General features: G+C 40.2%; 2 protein-coding genes across 2 annotated transcripts; one reads left to right on the top strand and one right to left on the bottom strand.

The window, feature by feature from the left end:
- The first annotated feature begins 4,313 nt into the window (after positions 1 to 4,313).
- LOC125457806 (C-C motif chemokine 20-like) lies at positions 4,314 to 8,768 on the top strand. The gene is made up of 4 exons (XM_048542432.2): positions 4,314 to 4,520; positions 6,353 to 6,470; positions 6,572 to 6,649; positions 6,974 to 8,768. Exons 1-4 carry the CDS (start codon positions 4,439 to 4,441, stop codon positions 7,038 to 7,040), a joined length of 345 nt encoding a protein of 114 aa, XP_048398389.1. The 5' UTR covers positions 4,314 to 4,438; the 3' UTR covers positions 7,041 to 8,768.
- Positions 8,769 to 14,567: 5,799 nt separating this feature from the next.
- On the bottom strand, positions 14,568 to 16,240 carry LOC125457807 (C-C motif chemokine 20-like). Its single transcript, XM_048542433.1, has 4 exons — positions 15,989 to 16,240; positions 15,753 to 15,870; positions 15,297 to 15,377; positions 14,568 to 14,849 (listed from the first exon to the last, which is right to left on the bottom strand). Exons 1-4 carry the CDS (start codon positions 16,080 to 16,082, stop codon positions 14,828 to 14,830), a joined length of 315 nt encoding a protein of 104 aa, XP_048398390.1. The 5' UTR covers positions 16,083 to 16,240; the 3' UTR covers positions 14,568 to 14,827.
- Positions 16,241 to 16,551: the final 311 nt, after the last annotated feature.

Below are 16,551 nucleotides of genomic sequence, written 5' to 3'. Positions count from 1 at the left end.
GGTTGGACTGGTTTTGGGATGCAGTGTGTGGAGGGGAAGAGCTGGGCTGGTTGTGTGGTGCAGTGGGGGGAGGGGACGAACTGGGCTGGTTTTGGGATGCGGTGGGGGAAGGGGAGATTTTGAAGCTGGTGAAGTCCACATTGATACCATTGGGCTGCAGGGTTCCCAAGCAGAATGTGAGTTGCTGTTCTTGCAACCTTCGGGTGGCATCATTGTGGCACTGCAGGAGGCCCATGATGGACATGTCATCTAAAGAATGGGAGGGGGAGTGGAAATAGTTTGCGACTGGGAGGTGCAGTTGTTTATTGTGAACCAAGCGGAGGTGTTCTGCAAAGCGGTCCCCAAGCCTGCAGCCCAATGGTATCAATGTGGACTTCACCAGCTTCAAAATCTCCCTTCCCCCCACCGCATCCCAAAACCAGCCCAGTTTTTCCCCTCCCTCCACGGCACCACACAACCAGCCCAGCTCTTCCCCTCCACCCACTGCATCCCAAAACCAGTCCAACCTGTCTCTGCCTCCCTAACCTATTCTTCCTCTCACCCATTCCTTCCTCCCACCCCAAGCCGCACCTCCATCTCCTACCTACTAACCTCATCCCACCTCCTTGACCTGTCCATCTTCCCTGGACTGAACTATCCCCTCCCTACCTCCCCACCAATACTCTCTCCACCTATCTTCTTTTATCTCCATCTTCGGTCCGCCTCCCCCTCTCTCCCTATTTATTCCAGAGCCCTCACCCCATCCCCCTCTCTGATGAAGGGTCTAGGCCCGAAACGTCAGCTTTTGTGCTCCTGAGATGCTGCTGGGCCTGCTGTGTTCATCCAGCCTCACATTTTATTATCTTGGATTCTCCAGCATCTGCAGTTCCCATTATCACTAATGTTGGTGGTGTTGGTTTGAGGGTGGTTGGTGGTGTGCATATGAGTAATGCTCCCTCAGTGCTGCACAGAGCATTATGCAGATTCATAATGTAGTGCCCAAGACCCTGAAATGGGACTTAAACCCACAACCTTCTGACTGAGAGGTTACAGCGAGCTGCCATAGAGTCATACAGCATGGAAACAAACCCTTTGGTCCAACCGGCCCATGCTGACCATAATTGCAAACAGAAGTAGTCCCATTGGCCCGCACTTGACCCACATCCCCCCAAACATTTCTTGTTCACATACTCATCTAAATGTCTTTTACGTACTGTAGCCAGACCCACACCTACCACTTCCTGTGGAAGCTCATTCCACACATGAAACAAAAAATTGCCCCTCATATCTTTTTTTAAATCTTTCTACTCTCAGCTTCAAAATATGCCCCCTGGTCTTGATATCCACCACTCTCGGGAAAATACACCTGCTGTTCAATGCCCCTTGTGATTTTATAAACCTCTGTAAGGTCACACCTCAACCTCCTGCCCTCCAGTGAAAAAAGTCCCGGCCTATCCAGCCTCTCCTCATAACTCAAACCCTCCATTCTCTACAACATCCTGATGAATCCCTATTGAAACCTTTCCAATTTAATAAGCTGAATAATTCAAGCTTTAGACTTAGCTTTTTTATAATAAGACAAGCAGAACGGGACACAGTACTCCAGAAAAGATTTCACCAACGTCAACGTAACGTCCCAACTCCTACGCTCAAAAGTCTGAGCAATGAAGGCAAATGTGTTAAACACCTTCTTAGCCATCTTGGTTATACATGATTCAAACTTCAACGTATTATATTATGCTGCCAATGAACCACAGTTGACATCTACTGGCTGCAGACAAGTATCTACAGTATTACAGGTATTTAGAAGTTAGCACCAAACTGCAGCCTACTCAACAAAACAGGTAGGTATTTGATCGACAGTTGTGGCTAATAGCGATATCAGTAAATAGTGGCTATTCTGTTCTTGAACTGAAGTCCTCACCATATGACCACAAGTCAGTCTCTAGTGAATAATTCCACTCTAGAAACCAAAGTACAATCAAACAAGCATGTAGATACAAAATAATAGAACACACTCCCGATTCCCAAACCATAAAAGAATGTGATATGAAGAAATATGAACAGAACCCTTGAATAAAATTAGGATCATGTTAACTTACACCTACAAGCATCCAGTTCTCTCAGCTCCACTGAGAAACCAATACAGGGTGAAAAACAAGCAAAAAAGCAACAAAATAAATATTATACAGCGTCAAAAAAGGCATTATTCAAACTTGTGAACATTAAGGGAATTAATACATTTATACTGAAGGATGTAAAATGGAGCTGGTGTAGAGGAAATCATATTGTATTTTGCACAAAAAAAAACTCAAGGTACTTTTGTCTGGAATTAATCCATCTCCAGTAATCATGGATAGCAAAATGTAATCAAATAAGCCCCTCCAGAATTTGCATAAATTGGTTATTAAGCTTACTAAGTTTAAATATCTGAAAAAAAAATGTAATTATTAGGCCCTATAATCTTATTGTTAGCATTCTTGCAGTTGAAGTTGCAGAAGCTGAATTTAAGCTGAGCTCTAGGACTTGTGTACCTTATCTAGGCTGATAATTTATTGCAGTATTTAGGGAATGCTGCATTGTTTAAAGTGATGTTTGTATAATAGAGGAATAATGAGTTCTTGAATATTTAAGATTCAATGGAACTGTGGGAATAGAAGCAGAAATGTTCTGGTGTTCTGGTTACCATTACATCTCAACAGAAGCTACCAGCAACACATTACTTGGCCATTCATTCCATTGCTTTTATTGGTGGAGTCTGGCTGCACAACATGATGATGGGCCCAATTTTAACACTGTACAACTGGATGGATTTTGAATGGGTGTAAATTGGATCCTATGCTTCAAAATCACTTTGGGGTGGCTAGAGGATTTGTAAAGATTGGATACAGATCTTAAAAAATAACATTCATTTTCACTTTCTTCCAGTAGTCTGAGGCTCATGAATTATGGGAATTGTCTATTAGTTGTTTGGGATGTTCAATCACGTTGCTGATTCTTAAGCCCATTGCTAAACTTTGTACACTGATTGAGGGAATCTTGATTTCCTCTAGCTGTAGTAGTAAATTTAATTTATTATGCTTTCAATATGCACCTATTTTAAGTGTGAGGATTCAGAACAACAAACTGATGTAAATCAAAATGAACCTTTTACAGTTAGCGCTTATGTAGACAAAACTGTCACCGTGCACGATGCCTGTACCAAATGCACACTCATTTTATCTAACACTATCAGAACACATTCAAATGTTTTGAGATTGCCTCAGTTGGCCCAGTGGATAACATAGGTCCCAATATATAACTGAGCTGTGTTAGAATTTTGATCCTTGACTTATGCTGAGTTGCCTTATCTTGGAAGTGAAGTTTTGGGGAACTGCAATAGTCCTCAATACACCTGGCTAATGAAAAACACAGAGGATGTCTGAAAGACCAATATTATTTTGTATATACTGTTTATACTGCAGCTTGATTTTACAAGGCTGGTGCTAGGTAATAAATTTAAAACTGCTTCAACTCTTTAATGATCTAGGGTTTTCCAGGCAAGCTGGCTCAATCCTCATCCAGCATTGCCAATGCTCTCATCTTCACAATTTGAATTTGTATTGATTACACGAGTTTAAACAAAATAAAGGAGTACAGGATTAATGGGAGAATTGTCAAGGTAGTCACTTTACTCATCAAACATACAGATGCATATATTTCCCAGTGGAGATCATTACGTGGCACTCAGGGATAGGCACCCTTCATAGTCAACTAGACAGAGGACTGTTGTCCCAGGAAAGTACAATTCTGATGCCAAATCATAATGGACCACCCATACACGGAGAAATGAATTGAGTTAGAACACATGCATGCAAAACAATGCTTCCATCTTACGATGTACCTAAATGATCCAGTGCACCCAGGAAAATCTCCAGAATGGCTGTGCATTGATATCCTTTAGTCCACTTTCCCTGTGAAATTACATTGGTGTAGAGGCCAAGGGCAAAATCCTAGCTCTTGTACTCCTGATTTTGCTGGAGAAGCAAAATACAATCACCACATCAGTGTCGACACTTTATTTTGACGCAGGCTGCTAGTGTTACTTTCAGATTGGCCTACTTTGGATCTGGTGAATTGCAGAAACTTTCCATTTGCTGCAAATAGCATGAAACTCAGAGGAAGTTTGATTAGGTGCAAAGTAAAAACTGCAAGCTTCTTTCAACACTTTAACTTTGCGGCCCATATTTAAATGTGAAAAAGATGAAAATTGAACAGGAAATCAGTGCACATTTTTGTTATTAAAGAACGAATATTTCGTCACAGGCGTAGTTGACTATGTTGTGGTAAATGCAGTAATGAGCAAACATTTATAAAAGTCCCATCAGCAAACAAGTACCATGGAGAAGCTAGCATTAGACATCAGCTTCATTTTCTTGAGCTGATCAGTTAGGGGGGAGCTAAAAAGTGACAGAGAATAATGGATCAGAAAGCACATGCTTTGGTTGTTTTGAAATTCCTGGTGATCCTGATAATGCTCTGGTTTTCTGGATCACATGCAAGTAAGTCCCATAATATTTCTCTTTTCATTCTGTGTAGGTTATTACAGCATCATCTAGTTGCATAATATTGAGTCGACAGTTGTAATAGTTGCATCAGTGAATTAACATGTAACAATTGAAAACGAACAAGTGCTCAAAAATATTTGAAATATTGCAAGTTAATACAACCTTGTTGATTTTAAAGCAAAATTATGATAATTTATGAGTTTTTGGTGACACATTTAGTGTCGGCCACAGTTCAAGTAGTAGTCATTCAGGGTTATGGGTTTAATTCCCACTCTAGAGCTTTGAGCACAGAAATCCAGGCAAATACTCCTGTGATGCTAAAATGAGACCCTAGTCTTTTTTTTTAGCGAACCACTAAAGATTTTGCAGTGCTTTTCCAAAGAACAGCATGATGTTTGTTCCCAGTATCTTGGCAAACATATCTCTTCAATTCGAGATCAAAAACAGATATCAAATCTTTCTCGTACTGCTGTTTGCACAAGCTCGCTGGGCAAAAATTGCCCATGTATTTCGTAAATTATAATTAAGGCACACGCATTGGATGTAATGTGCTTTTGGACATCTGCAGGTTACAAAAACGAAACGCCGTATCAAGTAAAATCCTTCTTTCTCTCTTTCCTTTTCCTGTTCCAGTTTCATTGCTCCCTCCTTTCCAATTCTAATCATAGTCTTTCACACTTGAATTTAACTAGTTATTCAGTCGAGGGAACCAAATGCCTGGACAGCATCCACGCAATTTTTCTCTCCAGTTATGTTAATATATGACTATTTTCACAGCCTCCAACATAGGTGGTCAGTCCACCTCAGCGGATTTTCCTCCACCTTGTCAATCTGGTTAATTGATCTTTCAATTACCTCAGTCGATTTACAGCATTAATCTATGCATTCATATCAAGTGTATTTCTGAGCTGATCGCTTTCATCTCATTGGGCTGTGGGGCTCTGGGGATATATCTTATCTCCTGTACCCCTACACTGACTGGGATCAATTGATTTAGCACAGATCACTGAAAAAAAATCCCAAGCTCTACTTGGTTGATATGAATGAATATTATTTCACATGACTATTTACCTTTTGTGTTATTGGGGCAATAACGCCCATGTCATTTCTGAAAGAATAACTTCAACAGGTATTTGTTTATGTGACCTGTCTTCTGCATTTGAACAATACTGTGAGCTACAAACAAAAAGCCATTGTTCCAGAAATAACATCTAGAGAATTTAAACTCCTGCAACTTGTTTAATTTCTATCAGTCAACTTTCTGCCCCTCAAATTTCAGATGCTGCTAGCTTTTGACAGGTTGGTAATAAATTTAGCTGATAGTTTCTTTCGGTGTCTCACAATGGGGGAGCATTGGCTGTCTGTGGATCTGAAAGCCTGAGTTCCTATCCTCGCTTGTTATCATTGGCACCAAAAGGAAAGTAAGAAATAAAACAGCTTAAAGGAACATAAGCTTTTGAGGATCTGCCCTGATTTCTTTCCCCAGGAGGTTGACCTAGCTGAACACTCAGTGCCATTTTCCTGAACAGGCCTCCATTTTGCAATTGCATTTGGGAGCACCACTGACACTCGACACATATTTGCATTAAGGAGCACCTACTGACTTTGGGTCTGTGTTTTTGCTGCCTGTTCAGTTGAATAGGGAATAAGGATACAATTAAGATAGTAGCCAGAAAATTCAGGAATGTGCTATGATGTAGGATTGCTGGAGATTGTAGAGTGGATTGGAACGTGATCATAGCAATCCAGTATATAAACTGTCGGGAGTAATGAGTTATTTTTCTTACATATCAACTTGTAACACTTCTATAAATTCCTTGTTCCAGTACGTTTACAGGTGCAAGACTGTTGCCTCAAATATTCAAAGGGATCGCTTCCATTTACGCGCATTGCTGGCTATGTGGAACAGAAGTCCAATGAAGCTTGCAGAATAGATGCAATTGTGTGAGTAGGATAAGAGATCTAAAAGTCAAATCATTTCTAAATGGCACCATTTCACTTAAAGCTAATCAAAAGTTAATCATTTCCATCACTTATTTTAACAGATTGTATACTGTGAAAGGTCGGTGGGTTTGTGCAAATCCAGAAAAAGCATGGGTGAAACGTGCACTTCACTATTTAAGGTAAAACCACAATCTTTGCTTTCATCCACCAAAAGACTCTGTAGATGTAACAGATTAATAAGAACCTTTGATTATTGTGGAATTTCATTGACACAGCCCCACCTGTCAATATTATTCAGACTGGTGCACAATTAGGTATAAAACTATTTTATGTCTGATCATTAGAAATATTAGCCCTCAGTGGATATTTTTGTTGCTTAGTTTGAAGAAGTTGGCAAAAATACTAATAAGGAAGAAACTTATCTCTTGTTCCCTATGTAGGGATCAAAGTGTGAATAATGTTTTAAAGGGTACATAATTAAGATGATTTTTTTTGGTTTTTAGTGAGAAGCTGGAGAAAATGTCCCATAAAAACAAAATTCCTCGACCTACAGCAGCAGGAGTTAACTGAAGTCCTATTACCATCTTACAAGGTTATTGTACAATTTCTTGTGACTGCTAAATCTTAAGTGTTTTAAGTTTATTAAAGCCATTCTTTAGTATTAGGTGCTGAAATGACATGTTCAAACTGTGTATATATTGATATAGTTATGACTATGTTTTCTGAAAATGAGAGGCTGCATTTAAGATTGATATCTGACATATTATCTGCAAATAAAGCGTTTCTGCATTCACTGGCAATACGTTGGTGTGAAGTTTCAGAGACGCTGATGCCTTTGAATGTTGGGGCTGATGGATATTTTCTCTAGTTGGCAATAGACATTGCCTAGCAATTTTGTGGTCTGAATGTTACTTGCCTCATATCAGAATGTCATCTAGCTCTTGCTGAATGTAGATATGAACTGGTTCTTTGTCTGAGGAGCTGAGAATAATACAAAATAATGTACAACTATCAGAGGACTGCCCAAGAGGGAATCAGTGTCAGTAATCAATAAGACATTTCCTTGGCTGTGCTTGATCTAATTCGACTTCTTGGAGTCTGGTGTTATTAGGTTGTGCTTAATAAAATCAACACAATCTCACCGAACAGCCTTATTTTGCCTCTTTAGGGACAGCCTTCTGAAGTAAGCGTCACTTAGGAGTTATTTGGATAGCAGTGAGCCTTCTCTGCAAAGACTGTAGGGGCTGAATCCCTACCCACTGATAATTGGCAGCCAAACTGAGGATCTGTTGAGTGGCCGTGCCACTGGTGAGTTGGTGGTTCCTGCTGGTACAACACCCATGTAATGGCAGGATGGGCATCACAGAAGTGGGTGCTGGTATACTGAGGGCAAAGGGTGGCTCTCAGTGACCATCATTCCCTGCAACATTCCTGATGTCAGTTTCCTCAATTTGACAGTAATCTCTTTGAACAGGATATGCCTCCCCAGGTTCCCAGGAGTTACTGTGCACGTGTTTACTTGTTGTGTTTCCCAAAAGGTGAGCTGTTGCACAATGTTAGATTAATATCACCAGCAGTGAGGTAAGCCTCTTCACTGGATATTAACTGTCCACTTAAGGACTTCGATTGAGATGAGGCCATGACATTTCCATGACACTTACCCCAGCAGACTGAAATGGAGGGGAGGTGGGAAGGATATGGGTGTCAATAGCTGCCACTCTCCCACTTGTTAAAATGCCTTTTGTACAACTAATCGTGCCATTAGGGAGGAAATTAAATTAAATGAATATTCTCAGGGACACACGCTCCGGACAACATATCACTTTGTTTTGGTGGGTCTAGTTTGCTGATGGTATTGATGTAACCAAGGATGGTGACTATAGACGGACATGTCTGCGGCAAAGGCTGTATGATATGATTCCGTGACAATGACTATGTGAAACTATTGCTCAACTAGTCTATGAGGCAGCTTTTTCAATTTTGGCACAAGCCTCAAAATGTTTGTGAGGAGTGTTTTGTTGCATTGAACCGATCAGATTTTTTTTTTCATTTCCAGTGCCCAGTTCAAAGTTGTGTTTGCTTTCCTGTTTTAAGCTTTTCTGCAGAGGTTTGATACAACTGAATGGCTTGCTCGATCATTTCATTCTGATGCTTCCTTATATTCCTAACAAGTTATTTGTAACTCTTTATTTCTGTGTATTGCCGCAAAATGTTACATTAATGTGTGTGTGTGTGTGTGTGTGTGTGAGAGAGAGAGAGATTTGGTCAACAAATTACAATGCTGTTATTTCTATCATAATAAAACAATGTTAAACCCATGTTTGGCTTTGGTTATTTCTGACTGTTTCCAATGCAGAATGAATCTATTTTGTCTACTTTGTTATGTTAACTAATGCCCTCTGTTCTGTTTGTTTACAGTGCTTGTTTAAAATTCAAGCACAATACTCCCTGTCAGAAATTGCTTAGAACAAAGAATTTGCATTTGCATCTTCAAGATGCATTTCATCTTGAAGAATGGTCATTGTAGTGCAAAGAAATGCAGCCAGGTCTAGTTGCATATGACAAAGATTCTGAAGGTCTATGTTGAAGTGTTAATTGCAGGATAAATACTGGCCAGTCCTCAGCTTTTCTTCTCCAAGTAGTATCTTGGGATCTTTTATGTCCATTTGAGAAGGCTGATGTTGCCTTGGTTTCATGAGTCAGCTGAAAAGTGTCATTTTGGAAGTGCAGCTCTTCCTCAGTACATCACAGAAATGGAAGAGGCCGAGAGGTGAAGGGTGGAAATTCCAAATCTTAAACCTCGGAAGGTGCAGTTGCCATTGAGAATGTGCAAATAGCCAGCACTGGAAGAGAGCGGACTTCTTTAAGTGTTGCAGGGCTGGAGGAGGTTACACAGATAGAAAGGTACAAAGCGATGGGGACTTTTGAAAATATTAAAATTGAGGCTAGACTTGGAACCATTCTTGATTGGTGCAATTACATATGAAACTGTTTGTTTATTTATGGGGTTGCATCAAGCACGATGGATGAACAGGATTTGGTATGAATTAGGATTAAGGTGGATGAATTTCGTTAGAGGTCAAGTTTCTGTAGGGTGACAGATGATGGGCTAATCAGACATAGTTTGGAATAGTCAAAACTAGATGGAAAGAAGGCATGGAAGATTTCAACAGAAGAACTAAAGCGGAACTGAAGCTGGCTGGTATAATAAATGTGGAAGTAAGCATCTTACGATGGAGTAGATGTGAGGTCTAAAGCCCATTGTAGAGGTCCTCTGCCAGCAGGTTTGGAAGACCTGCACAATTCCCAGTCTGGCCTTAGGATGGTCTCCTATCCACCTTTGATCACTATTTTTCATGGAGTTATTGAGGTCAAGTGTGCCCTACCCTCCATTGCTCTAATTGAGGCTTTTAGCTTAAAGCAACCAGCCTCAATTTTGCAGTAGACAGGAGAGATTCAGGAGAGTGGGATACCTGGTAAGACATCCACCTTAGGATTTTGGTGAGAAGGGAGCTGCCTCATTCAATGGCCCCATTTCCATGTTGGGCATCTCCTGTAATGTCTGTTCTCACCCTGGCATCTCCCAACCCTCCCCGGCCTCACCGCCTCACTTTCCCTTCCTGCTGTGAGACTCTCCCAACTGAATATACCTGGCCCAGGACTCTGGGAATTTGAATCTGGGGGCTGCTTGTGGTCCCAGTTGTGGCTACTGCTGGTTCTGGCATTGCTAAGCAACTCTGAGGCAGGGCCTGAGTAAGGGTTGGAAGATTTGCCTGTAGCCCACAAACATTCCTCGGAGAGTTGAAAGCCCGCTGGGAGTTAAGATTTGGCAGAAATACGTCTCCTACCAATATCTCCAATGGCAGGGCAGTAAAATCTCCCATCAGAAAAGTTCTGCCCCAAGTTTGCAAATGTTCTAGTTCATCCTCGGATATCTTCCAAGGAGAAAGATGGAGCCGCTGGTGAGTGTATGATGTTTGTGACAGGGGTCAAAGAGTGTGGCTTTTGATCTTACTTAATTAAAAGCATATTTTGGTCATGTTATGTTAGATGTGGGATGAGCAGTGAGACAAATCACGGGGTTGCGAGAGCTAGAACTGGGTATCATGAATATGACAGTAGAATAGCAAAGTGGTTATGGCATTTACCTAGTAACCGTTGAACTTCAATCCCATCATAGCACTTTGTGTATTCCAATTCCATTTATTAAATTATTCTGAAATAAAAAGCTCATCTTAGTTCATTTGGTTAATCATAAAAACCCATCTTGTTCACTGGTGTTCCTTATCAACAGAAACCTAATCATTCTTACCTGCCCTGAAGACCTCAGCCCAACAGCAATGCACTTGTATCCTCCTGAAATGGATACAGGGTCACTCGTTTACAACAAGTTTTTTTTTGACATGAAGAGCGACAAGGTGCTGTTAAAAACTGACTGGTTTTATAGGGGCAAGTTTCAAATTGATAAAGGACTCGAGGAGATAGCCAAACGCAGGCAAATGGGACGAGTTTGGGAAACCTGGTCATCATGAATGAGTTGGGTTGAAGGGTTTATTTCCATCCTGTATGACTGGATGACTCTAAGTTTATTTTGACATTTCATATGCATACATGAAGAAAAGGGGTTCAAAAGTTACTCTGCTGAATTATAAAACTCCTTCAAATTTCATATAGATTACAGCATGAATATTACAGTTCTCACACTCAATATCCCATATTATCTTTCTTTCCCACTGTCTTTGCGGTCTATTTCTTACCCCAAGGCCATTGATAGCTATTAACCTTGACAACCTGGATGCCTCGTTTGTTAGCTCTAGCTTCGCATATTACGAACTACTTGGGAAAACTTTAACTGTGTTACTAATTTGATCCTTTCAATAGTGACATTGTCAATGAAAATAAGGAAATGGCTAAGGTGATGAGCAATTAGGGGATGCGATAGCTCGTGGTGTTATTGCTGGACCATTATTCCAGAGACACAGGTATGTTCTAGAGTTCTGGGTTCAAATCTGCCACAGCAGCTGGTGGAATTTGAATTAATTAATATCTAGGATCAAGAGTCTGTTGGCAGTGAAACCATTGCTGAGTGTCAGGAAAAACCCATCTGGGGCCATTTAGGGAAGGAAACTGCCATCACTACCTGGTCTGCCAAGCATGTAACTCCCCTGACTGATTTTGTGCAGCTCCCAGACTGACTTACCATGAATTTCCAGACTGATTGCACTGGAGCTGTAACATATCCATGCCCCTGGCCGATCACTACTGGCAAATATGAAAAAGGGGCAGAGGCTGTAGCTTCCAAATGTGCAAAATTGTACAAGGCAGAGATGCTACAAGCAGATATGCAAATACATAGTGAGCAAACTAAAAGCTCAAAGAGCACTGTGTTCTGGTGCATGCGATGGGTAAAGTAATGATCAGAATGAGGTCAGCTAGGTGGATCCCATAGAATATGAGTTCCCTAGTTGGGGTTGTCAACCTGGTCCAATCAGGGAGCCCTGGCTGATAGATACAGACAGGAGCTTCAGAAGTTTTGTTCATTCTAGGACCTGGCTCTGACCTGGCTGGGCCAGTGTCACGTACTATGCATGTGTAAATGAAGGGTCATTTGGTGACAGGATACTGGCCTTCATGGAGTTATTTCAAGTGCTGCCCCTGAGTGCAAAGTGGTCTGACAGCAGTACTGCAATACCAGGTGTTGTTCTCCAAAGTGGTGAACTGAACAATTGAAGATGGTTAAGCCTAGGTTACTACCTTGAAGAATTCCTGCAGAGATGCTTTTGAGCTAAGATGACTGACCAACAACCATACGACCTTCCTTTGTGCTAGGTATGACTCCAGCCAGTGGGGAGTTTTCTCCCTGATTCCCATTGGCTCTAGTTTTGCCGGTGTTCCTCAATGCTACACTTGATTAAATGTGGCCTAGATGTCAAAGGTCTTTCACCTCTAGTGCTCAGCTCTTTTAGCCATGTTTGAACCAAGGCTATAATGAGGTCAGGAGCTGAGTGACCCTGGCAGAACCCAAGCAGACGTCACCAAGCAGATTATTCTTGAGCATTGATGACAACAGCTTCCAACACTTTACTGACGATCGAGAGTCAACTGATGGGGCGGTAATTGGCTGGGCTGAACTTGGAGGCTACACAAGAACACAGAGCTAGTCTCCTTTTACTTCGAACTGTAAATTGACAACATGTTGCTTACATTTATTTCTGTTTTAGTTGGGTGATCTGGGGTGTGGAGCTGAGAGTAACAAGTTTCAGTAATCCTACAATAATCTTCTGTTTTTGCTTGACTTGGCTTCTGGTCCGCACATCAGAATAAAGTATGCCAGGTCAAGTATCCATGAATAGGAATTCCAGAGCCCTCCTTATCAGAGACTTCAATATCTCACTGTTTTGAGGACTGCACTAAGCTCTCATTTGTGTGATACAAATGCTGATTGTTCATATTTCTGTGAATGTGTTTTTCTCTTTCCGATATAACACACATAAGTTCATTATAATCATGTCCAATGGTCCTAGTCACAGCAGGGGTTGTCATCATTGTTGCTGTTCAACAGAAGTGTGCAGAAATAGAGGAGGAATAGATGCACCATAGCTAGCCCAGGACCAGCAACAACTTTCAGCTGCTACTGAACAGCCCCCACATGAAGAAGTTGTTGCTGGTCTTCCTCTCAGGAAGTGGAGGAAGTACAGGACACGTAGGTTTTTTTATCCGCGGTACCATTTCCTCCAGATGAGTGAAGTGTAGTGTTGCCATCACAGAACTGTGTCCAGTGTTGGAGGAGGGAATAAGTTTGAAGAGGTGTGTGGCCATCTTACCCAGTGGTCATCAAGGTGACAGCCACACTAAATATCTGCGACTAGCTGCTTCCAAGGCTCCACTAGGAGCAAGTGAGGGATCTCTTAATCCTTGACCCACAGATGTATAAAGCAGTTATGAATGTCATTTGTATCAGGTTACATAGCTTCATCTTATTTCCCTGACAAGGTCAGTGTTGCAGTCTGGGCAGTAGGCCTTGCCAATAGAGCTGCTTCCTCCAGTGTAGCGCACTATAAACTGTACACACATTATTTAGTGTGTCACATCATATTGCAGCTGATTTCACCAACAGAGCAGTGTTCCATTCTATCAACATGCATATGATATACTAGGTTTAGCTCAGTTAGCTGGATGCTTGTTTTACAAAGTAGTGTGATTGTGACAGCATGGATTCAATTCCTGTACTGGCTGAGATCACCTGAAGCGTTGTCCTTTTCAACCTTCAGAATTTGATAGAGGCTGAAGACCTGGGAGAGTGACAGCAGTTTTCTGAGGTTGAATATAAGGATGTTGAACAGGAGGAATTTGACTTTCAGTATGATGGAGTGGTGTAGCTTCTGTTGCTACTACCCAGACCCCCCCTTCCAGTGGATGCCAGTTGGGCAAAATAATCATTTATTGATTTTAAATGTATTGTTCAATTGCAAGCAGTCCTTGTTTATTCCCAGAAGAAAATGCAGCTGGTTTTGTTTTTTCTCTGCTTTTCCTGAAAGCAAATGAAGATTAAATGTTATGAACTGTTTGGAGACTTTCCAATATATGATACTCTCTCACTGGCCTCCTGAGGTAAAGGTCTTGTGTCCATAAACAAGAAAAAAGGGATTATTAAAAGAAGATTCTTGTATAAATTGGGAAGGAGAAAAACAATTTAACCTTTTTGTTGGGATAGTAGTTGTTCATTGAATCTTGACAAACACCATTGTGCTCCCAGAGAGTTCATTTCACAAATCTGTAGGATCAAAATCCTTGTGTTCACTTAAGGCTGAGATAGATAGATATCAATTGGAAAATCAAGGGTTCCAGGAAAAGGGCAAGCAAGTGGATGTAAGGAATGTCAGATCAGCCAGGGTCCTAATGAATGGCAAACTGGCTCAAGGAGCCAGATGGCCTGCTCCTGTTCCGATTTATGATCTTACAATATGCATATACAGATGCAAAACTGATCTATCGCAATCATGACGACAGATGAACTCTGTTTAAACAGCTTTAACCTGCATGTAAACAGTTAACAACTGAATTGAGATCAAAATATTGTAATAGAAGCATTGTTTATTGATCTGAGGTACATCAGTTTTCTGCATACGCATAATTTACAAGCATTCACAGTAAACAACAATTTACTAGTCAATACAAGTAGAAATATAAACTTAATTTTACAGAACAATTCAGCAGAATGAAATTTTTTTGAAAATTTGCTGAGATGTGCATAGTCCAGTGTATTTAAGTATTGCAACTTGTTTTTAAAGGTTTTTTCACATGATTATTAAAAAGTGACATTGTTGATACCCATGGAATTAAGGCCACTGAATTGTTCATTTCTGTTTCAGTTCTTTCCTAGAAAATAAGCATAAAAGGAAATGAGTTACAATGCCTCTCAACATCAAAGTACAGATAGTTAAGCATTCAGGCTCATTAAATTGATTATTTTAACTGTTCTCTTCAGTTGTCACTACTTGTTAAAGTGAACATGTTTTAAAATATTGGTTGTCCAAGAGCAAAATGTGTTGATACCGTGGCTTACAGGACAAGGGTATGATAAAATATTCCCTACATATCCTTTGAAAAAGACAGTACTTCATCTGAAATCTTGACTTGATAAAGGAATTTGACAAATAAGTAACTGGTAAGGTTCTGAATTCTCATATGTTCAAAATGGCAAAGACATTCTTAGTTTCAGAAACAAAGTCAATGCAATACAGCTTTTTATTCATTAAAAAGCATGTTCTGGATAGTTTGGTTAAAAATTTCTTTATATAAACAAAAGTGATTCTTTTTTCTTACCTCAGAAAACCAATGATAATCTCGTTCACCCAATCTTCTTCTGGGTTTGCACAAACTCTTCTGCCTTTTCTTGTGTAAAATCTGTAAAGAAATATTTTTGAAATAATCTTGATTTGAATTGGTAGATTTCTGTATGTGTTGTGTATTTTAACATAGGGGTTCTACTGACCAGATTCAGGTCAGCTCATGGCCCGCATGCAGCTAACCTCCATCTCTGGTGACTCAGTAAAAATTGCTTATGTACTTATGGAGAACAAAAACAATGCTGCAGATACCAGATTGTTTTCTCAGACTATGTGGTGGACTAATCACTTTAAGGTCAGCAAATGAAGCTATCGCTTGGCTCTGAGTGTTTCCATTTGTTAAATACATGTTAAAACTATTTTTACAGAGCATGAAGATAACTTTAAAGCATAACATCCCTTTTCAACAAATCAAGCAACAATTTACACTTACATGACTGCATTGATTGTGCAAAGCTCATTTTCAAACTGCCTCACATAACCTACAATTAGTCTTGATGGTAAAGCTTTCTTTGAATATGAAAGACAGCAGTCTACTGGAGACTGGGCATCTGTGTAAAAAGAAAGCACCACAGAAATAAAGATTGATTAGAAATGAAATAGTTCATGAACAGTGAAAAAGATATTGCATGTTCAGGTGAAAAATAAAGAAAAATAGCACATAGTCACCTGCAAATGGAGATATGGCCATCAAATTGAACAGGATCAGTCCCATCAACAAAGACATGTTCAGCTTCATGCAGAAATGCACCACCTGAGTCATTTTGTCAATTTATCACAACAAGTGTTAGCACTCAATAGATCGTAGAATGGATCTGATTTGACAAAGTCTCGATCTGCTTTTATACCTTTTTCTCTCAACATCCTGGGGAAATTTATGAAAAGGAATTTTCAGAAAGAGAACTGAATGACGTAAAGCTCCGACCAGAAAGGATTTCCGATTATCGTTTCATCCAGCCACAACATTCATGATCATCTTTTATCAGCCCTACCCACTATCAAAGGGAGATTTGCAGAGATCGCAATAACTTTAATCTACATGTTCACAAAAAAAAAGTTTTTATCCAATTAGGTCAAAGACAGAACAAAAACCCCTAACCTCAATACCAAGATGTATCGGTAGCAAGATCTCAACTTCAATTTACTAGAAAGACCACACTCAATTTTAACTGTTAAAAATTCCTTTGTTTTAATGTATTTTAATGCAAAAAGTGGGATATTAGTTTTCTTTG

The sequence above is a fragment of the Stegostoma tigrinum genome, chromosome 14 (genome assembly GCF_030684315.1).
Source record: "Stegostoma tigrinum isolate sSteTig4 chromosome 14, sSteTig4.hap1, whole genome shotgun sequence".
NCBI lineage: Eukaryota > Metazoa > Chordata > Chondrichthyes > Orectolobiformes > Stegostomatidae > Stegostoma > Stegostoma tigrinum.
This window is presented reverse-complemented; position numbering and strand designations above follow the sequence as displayed.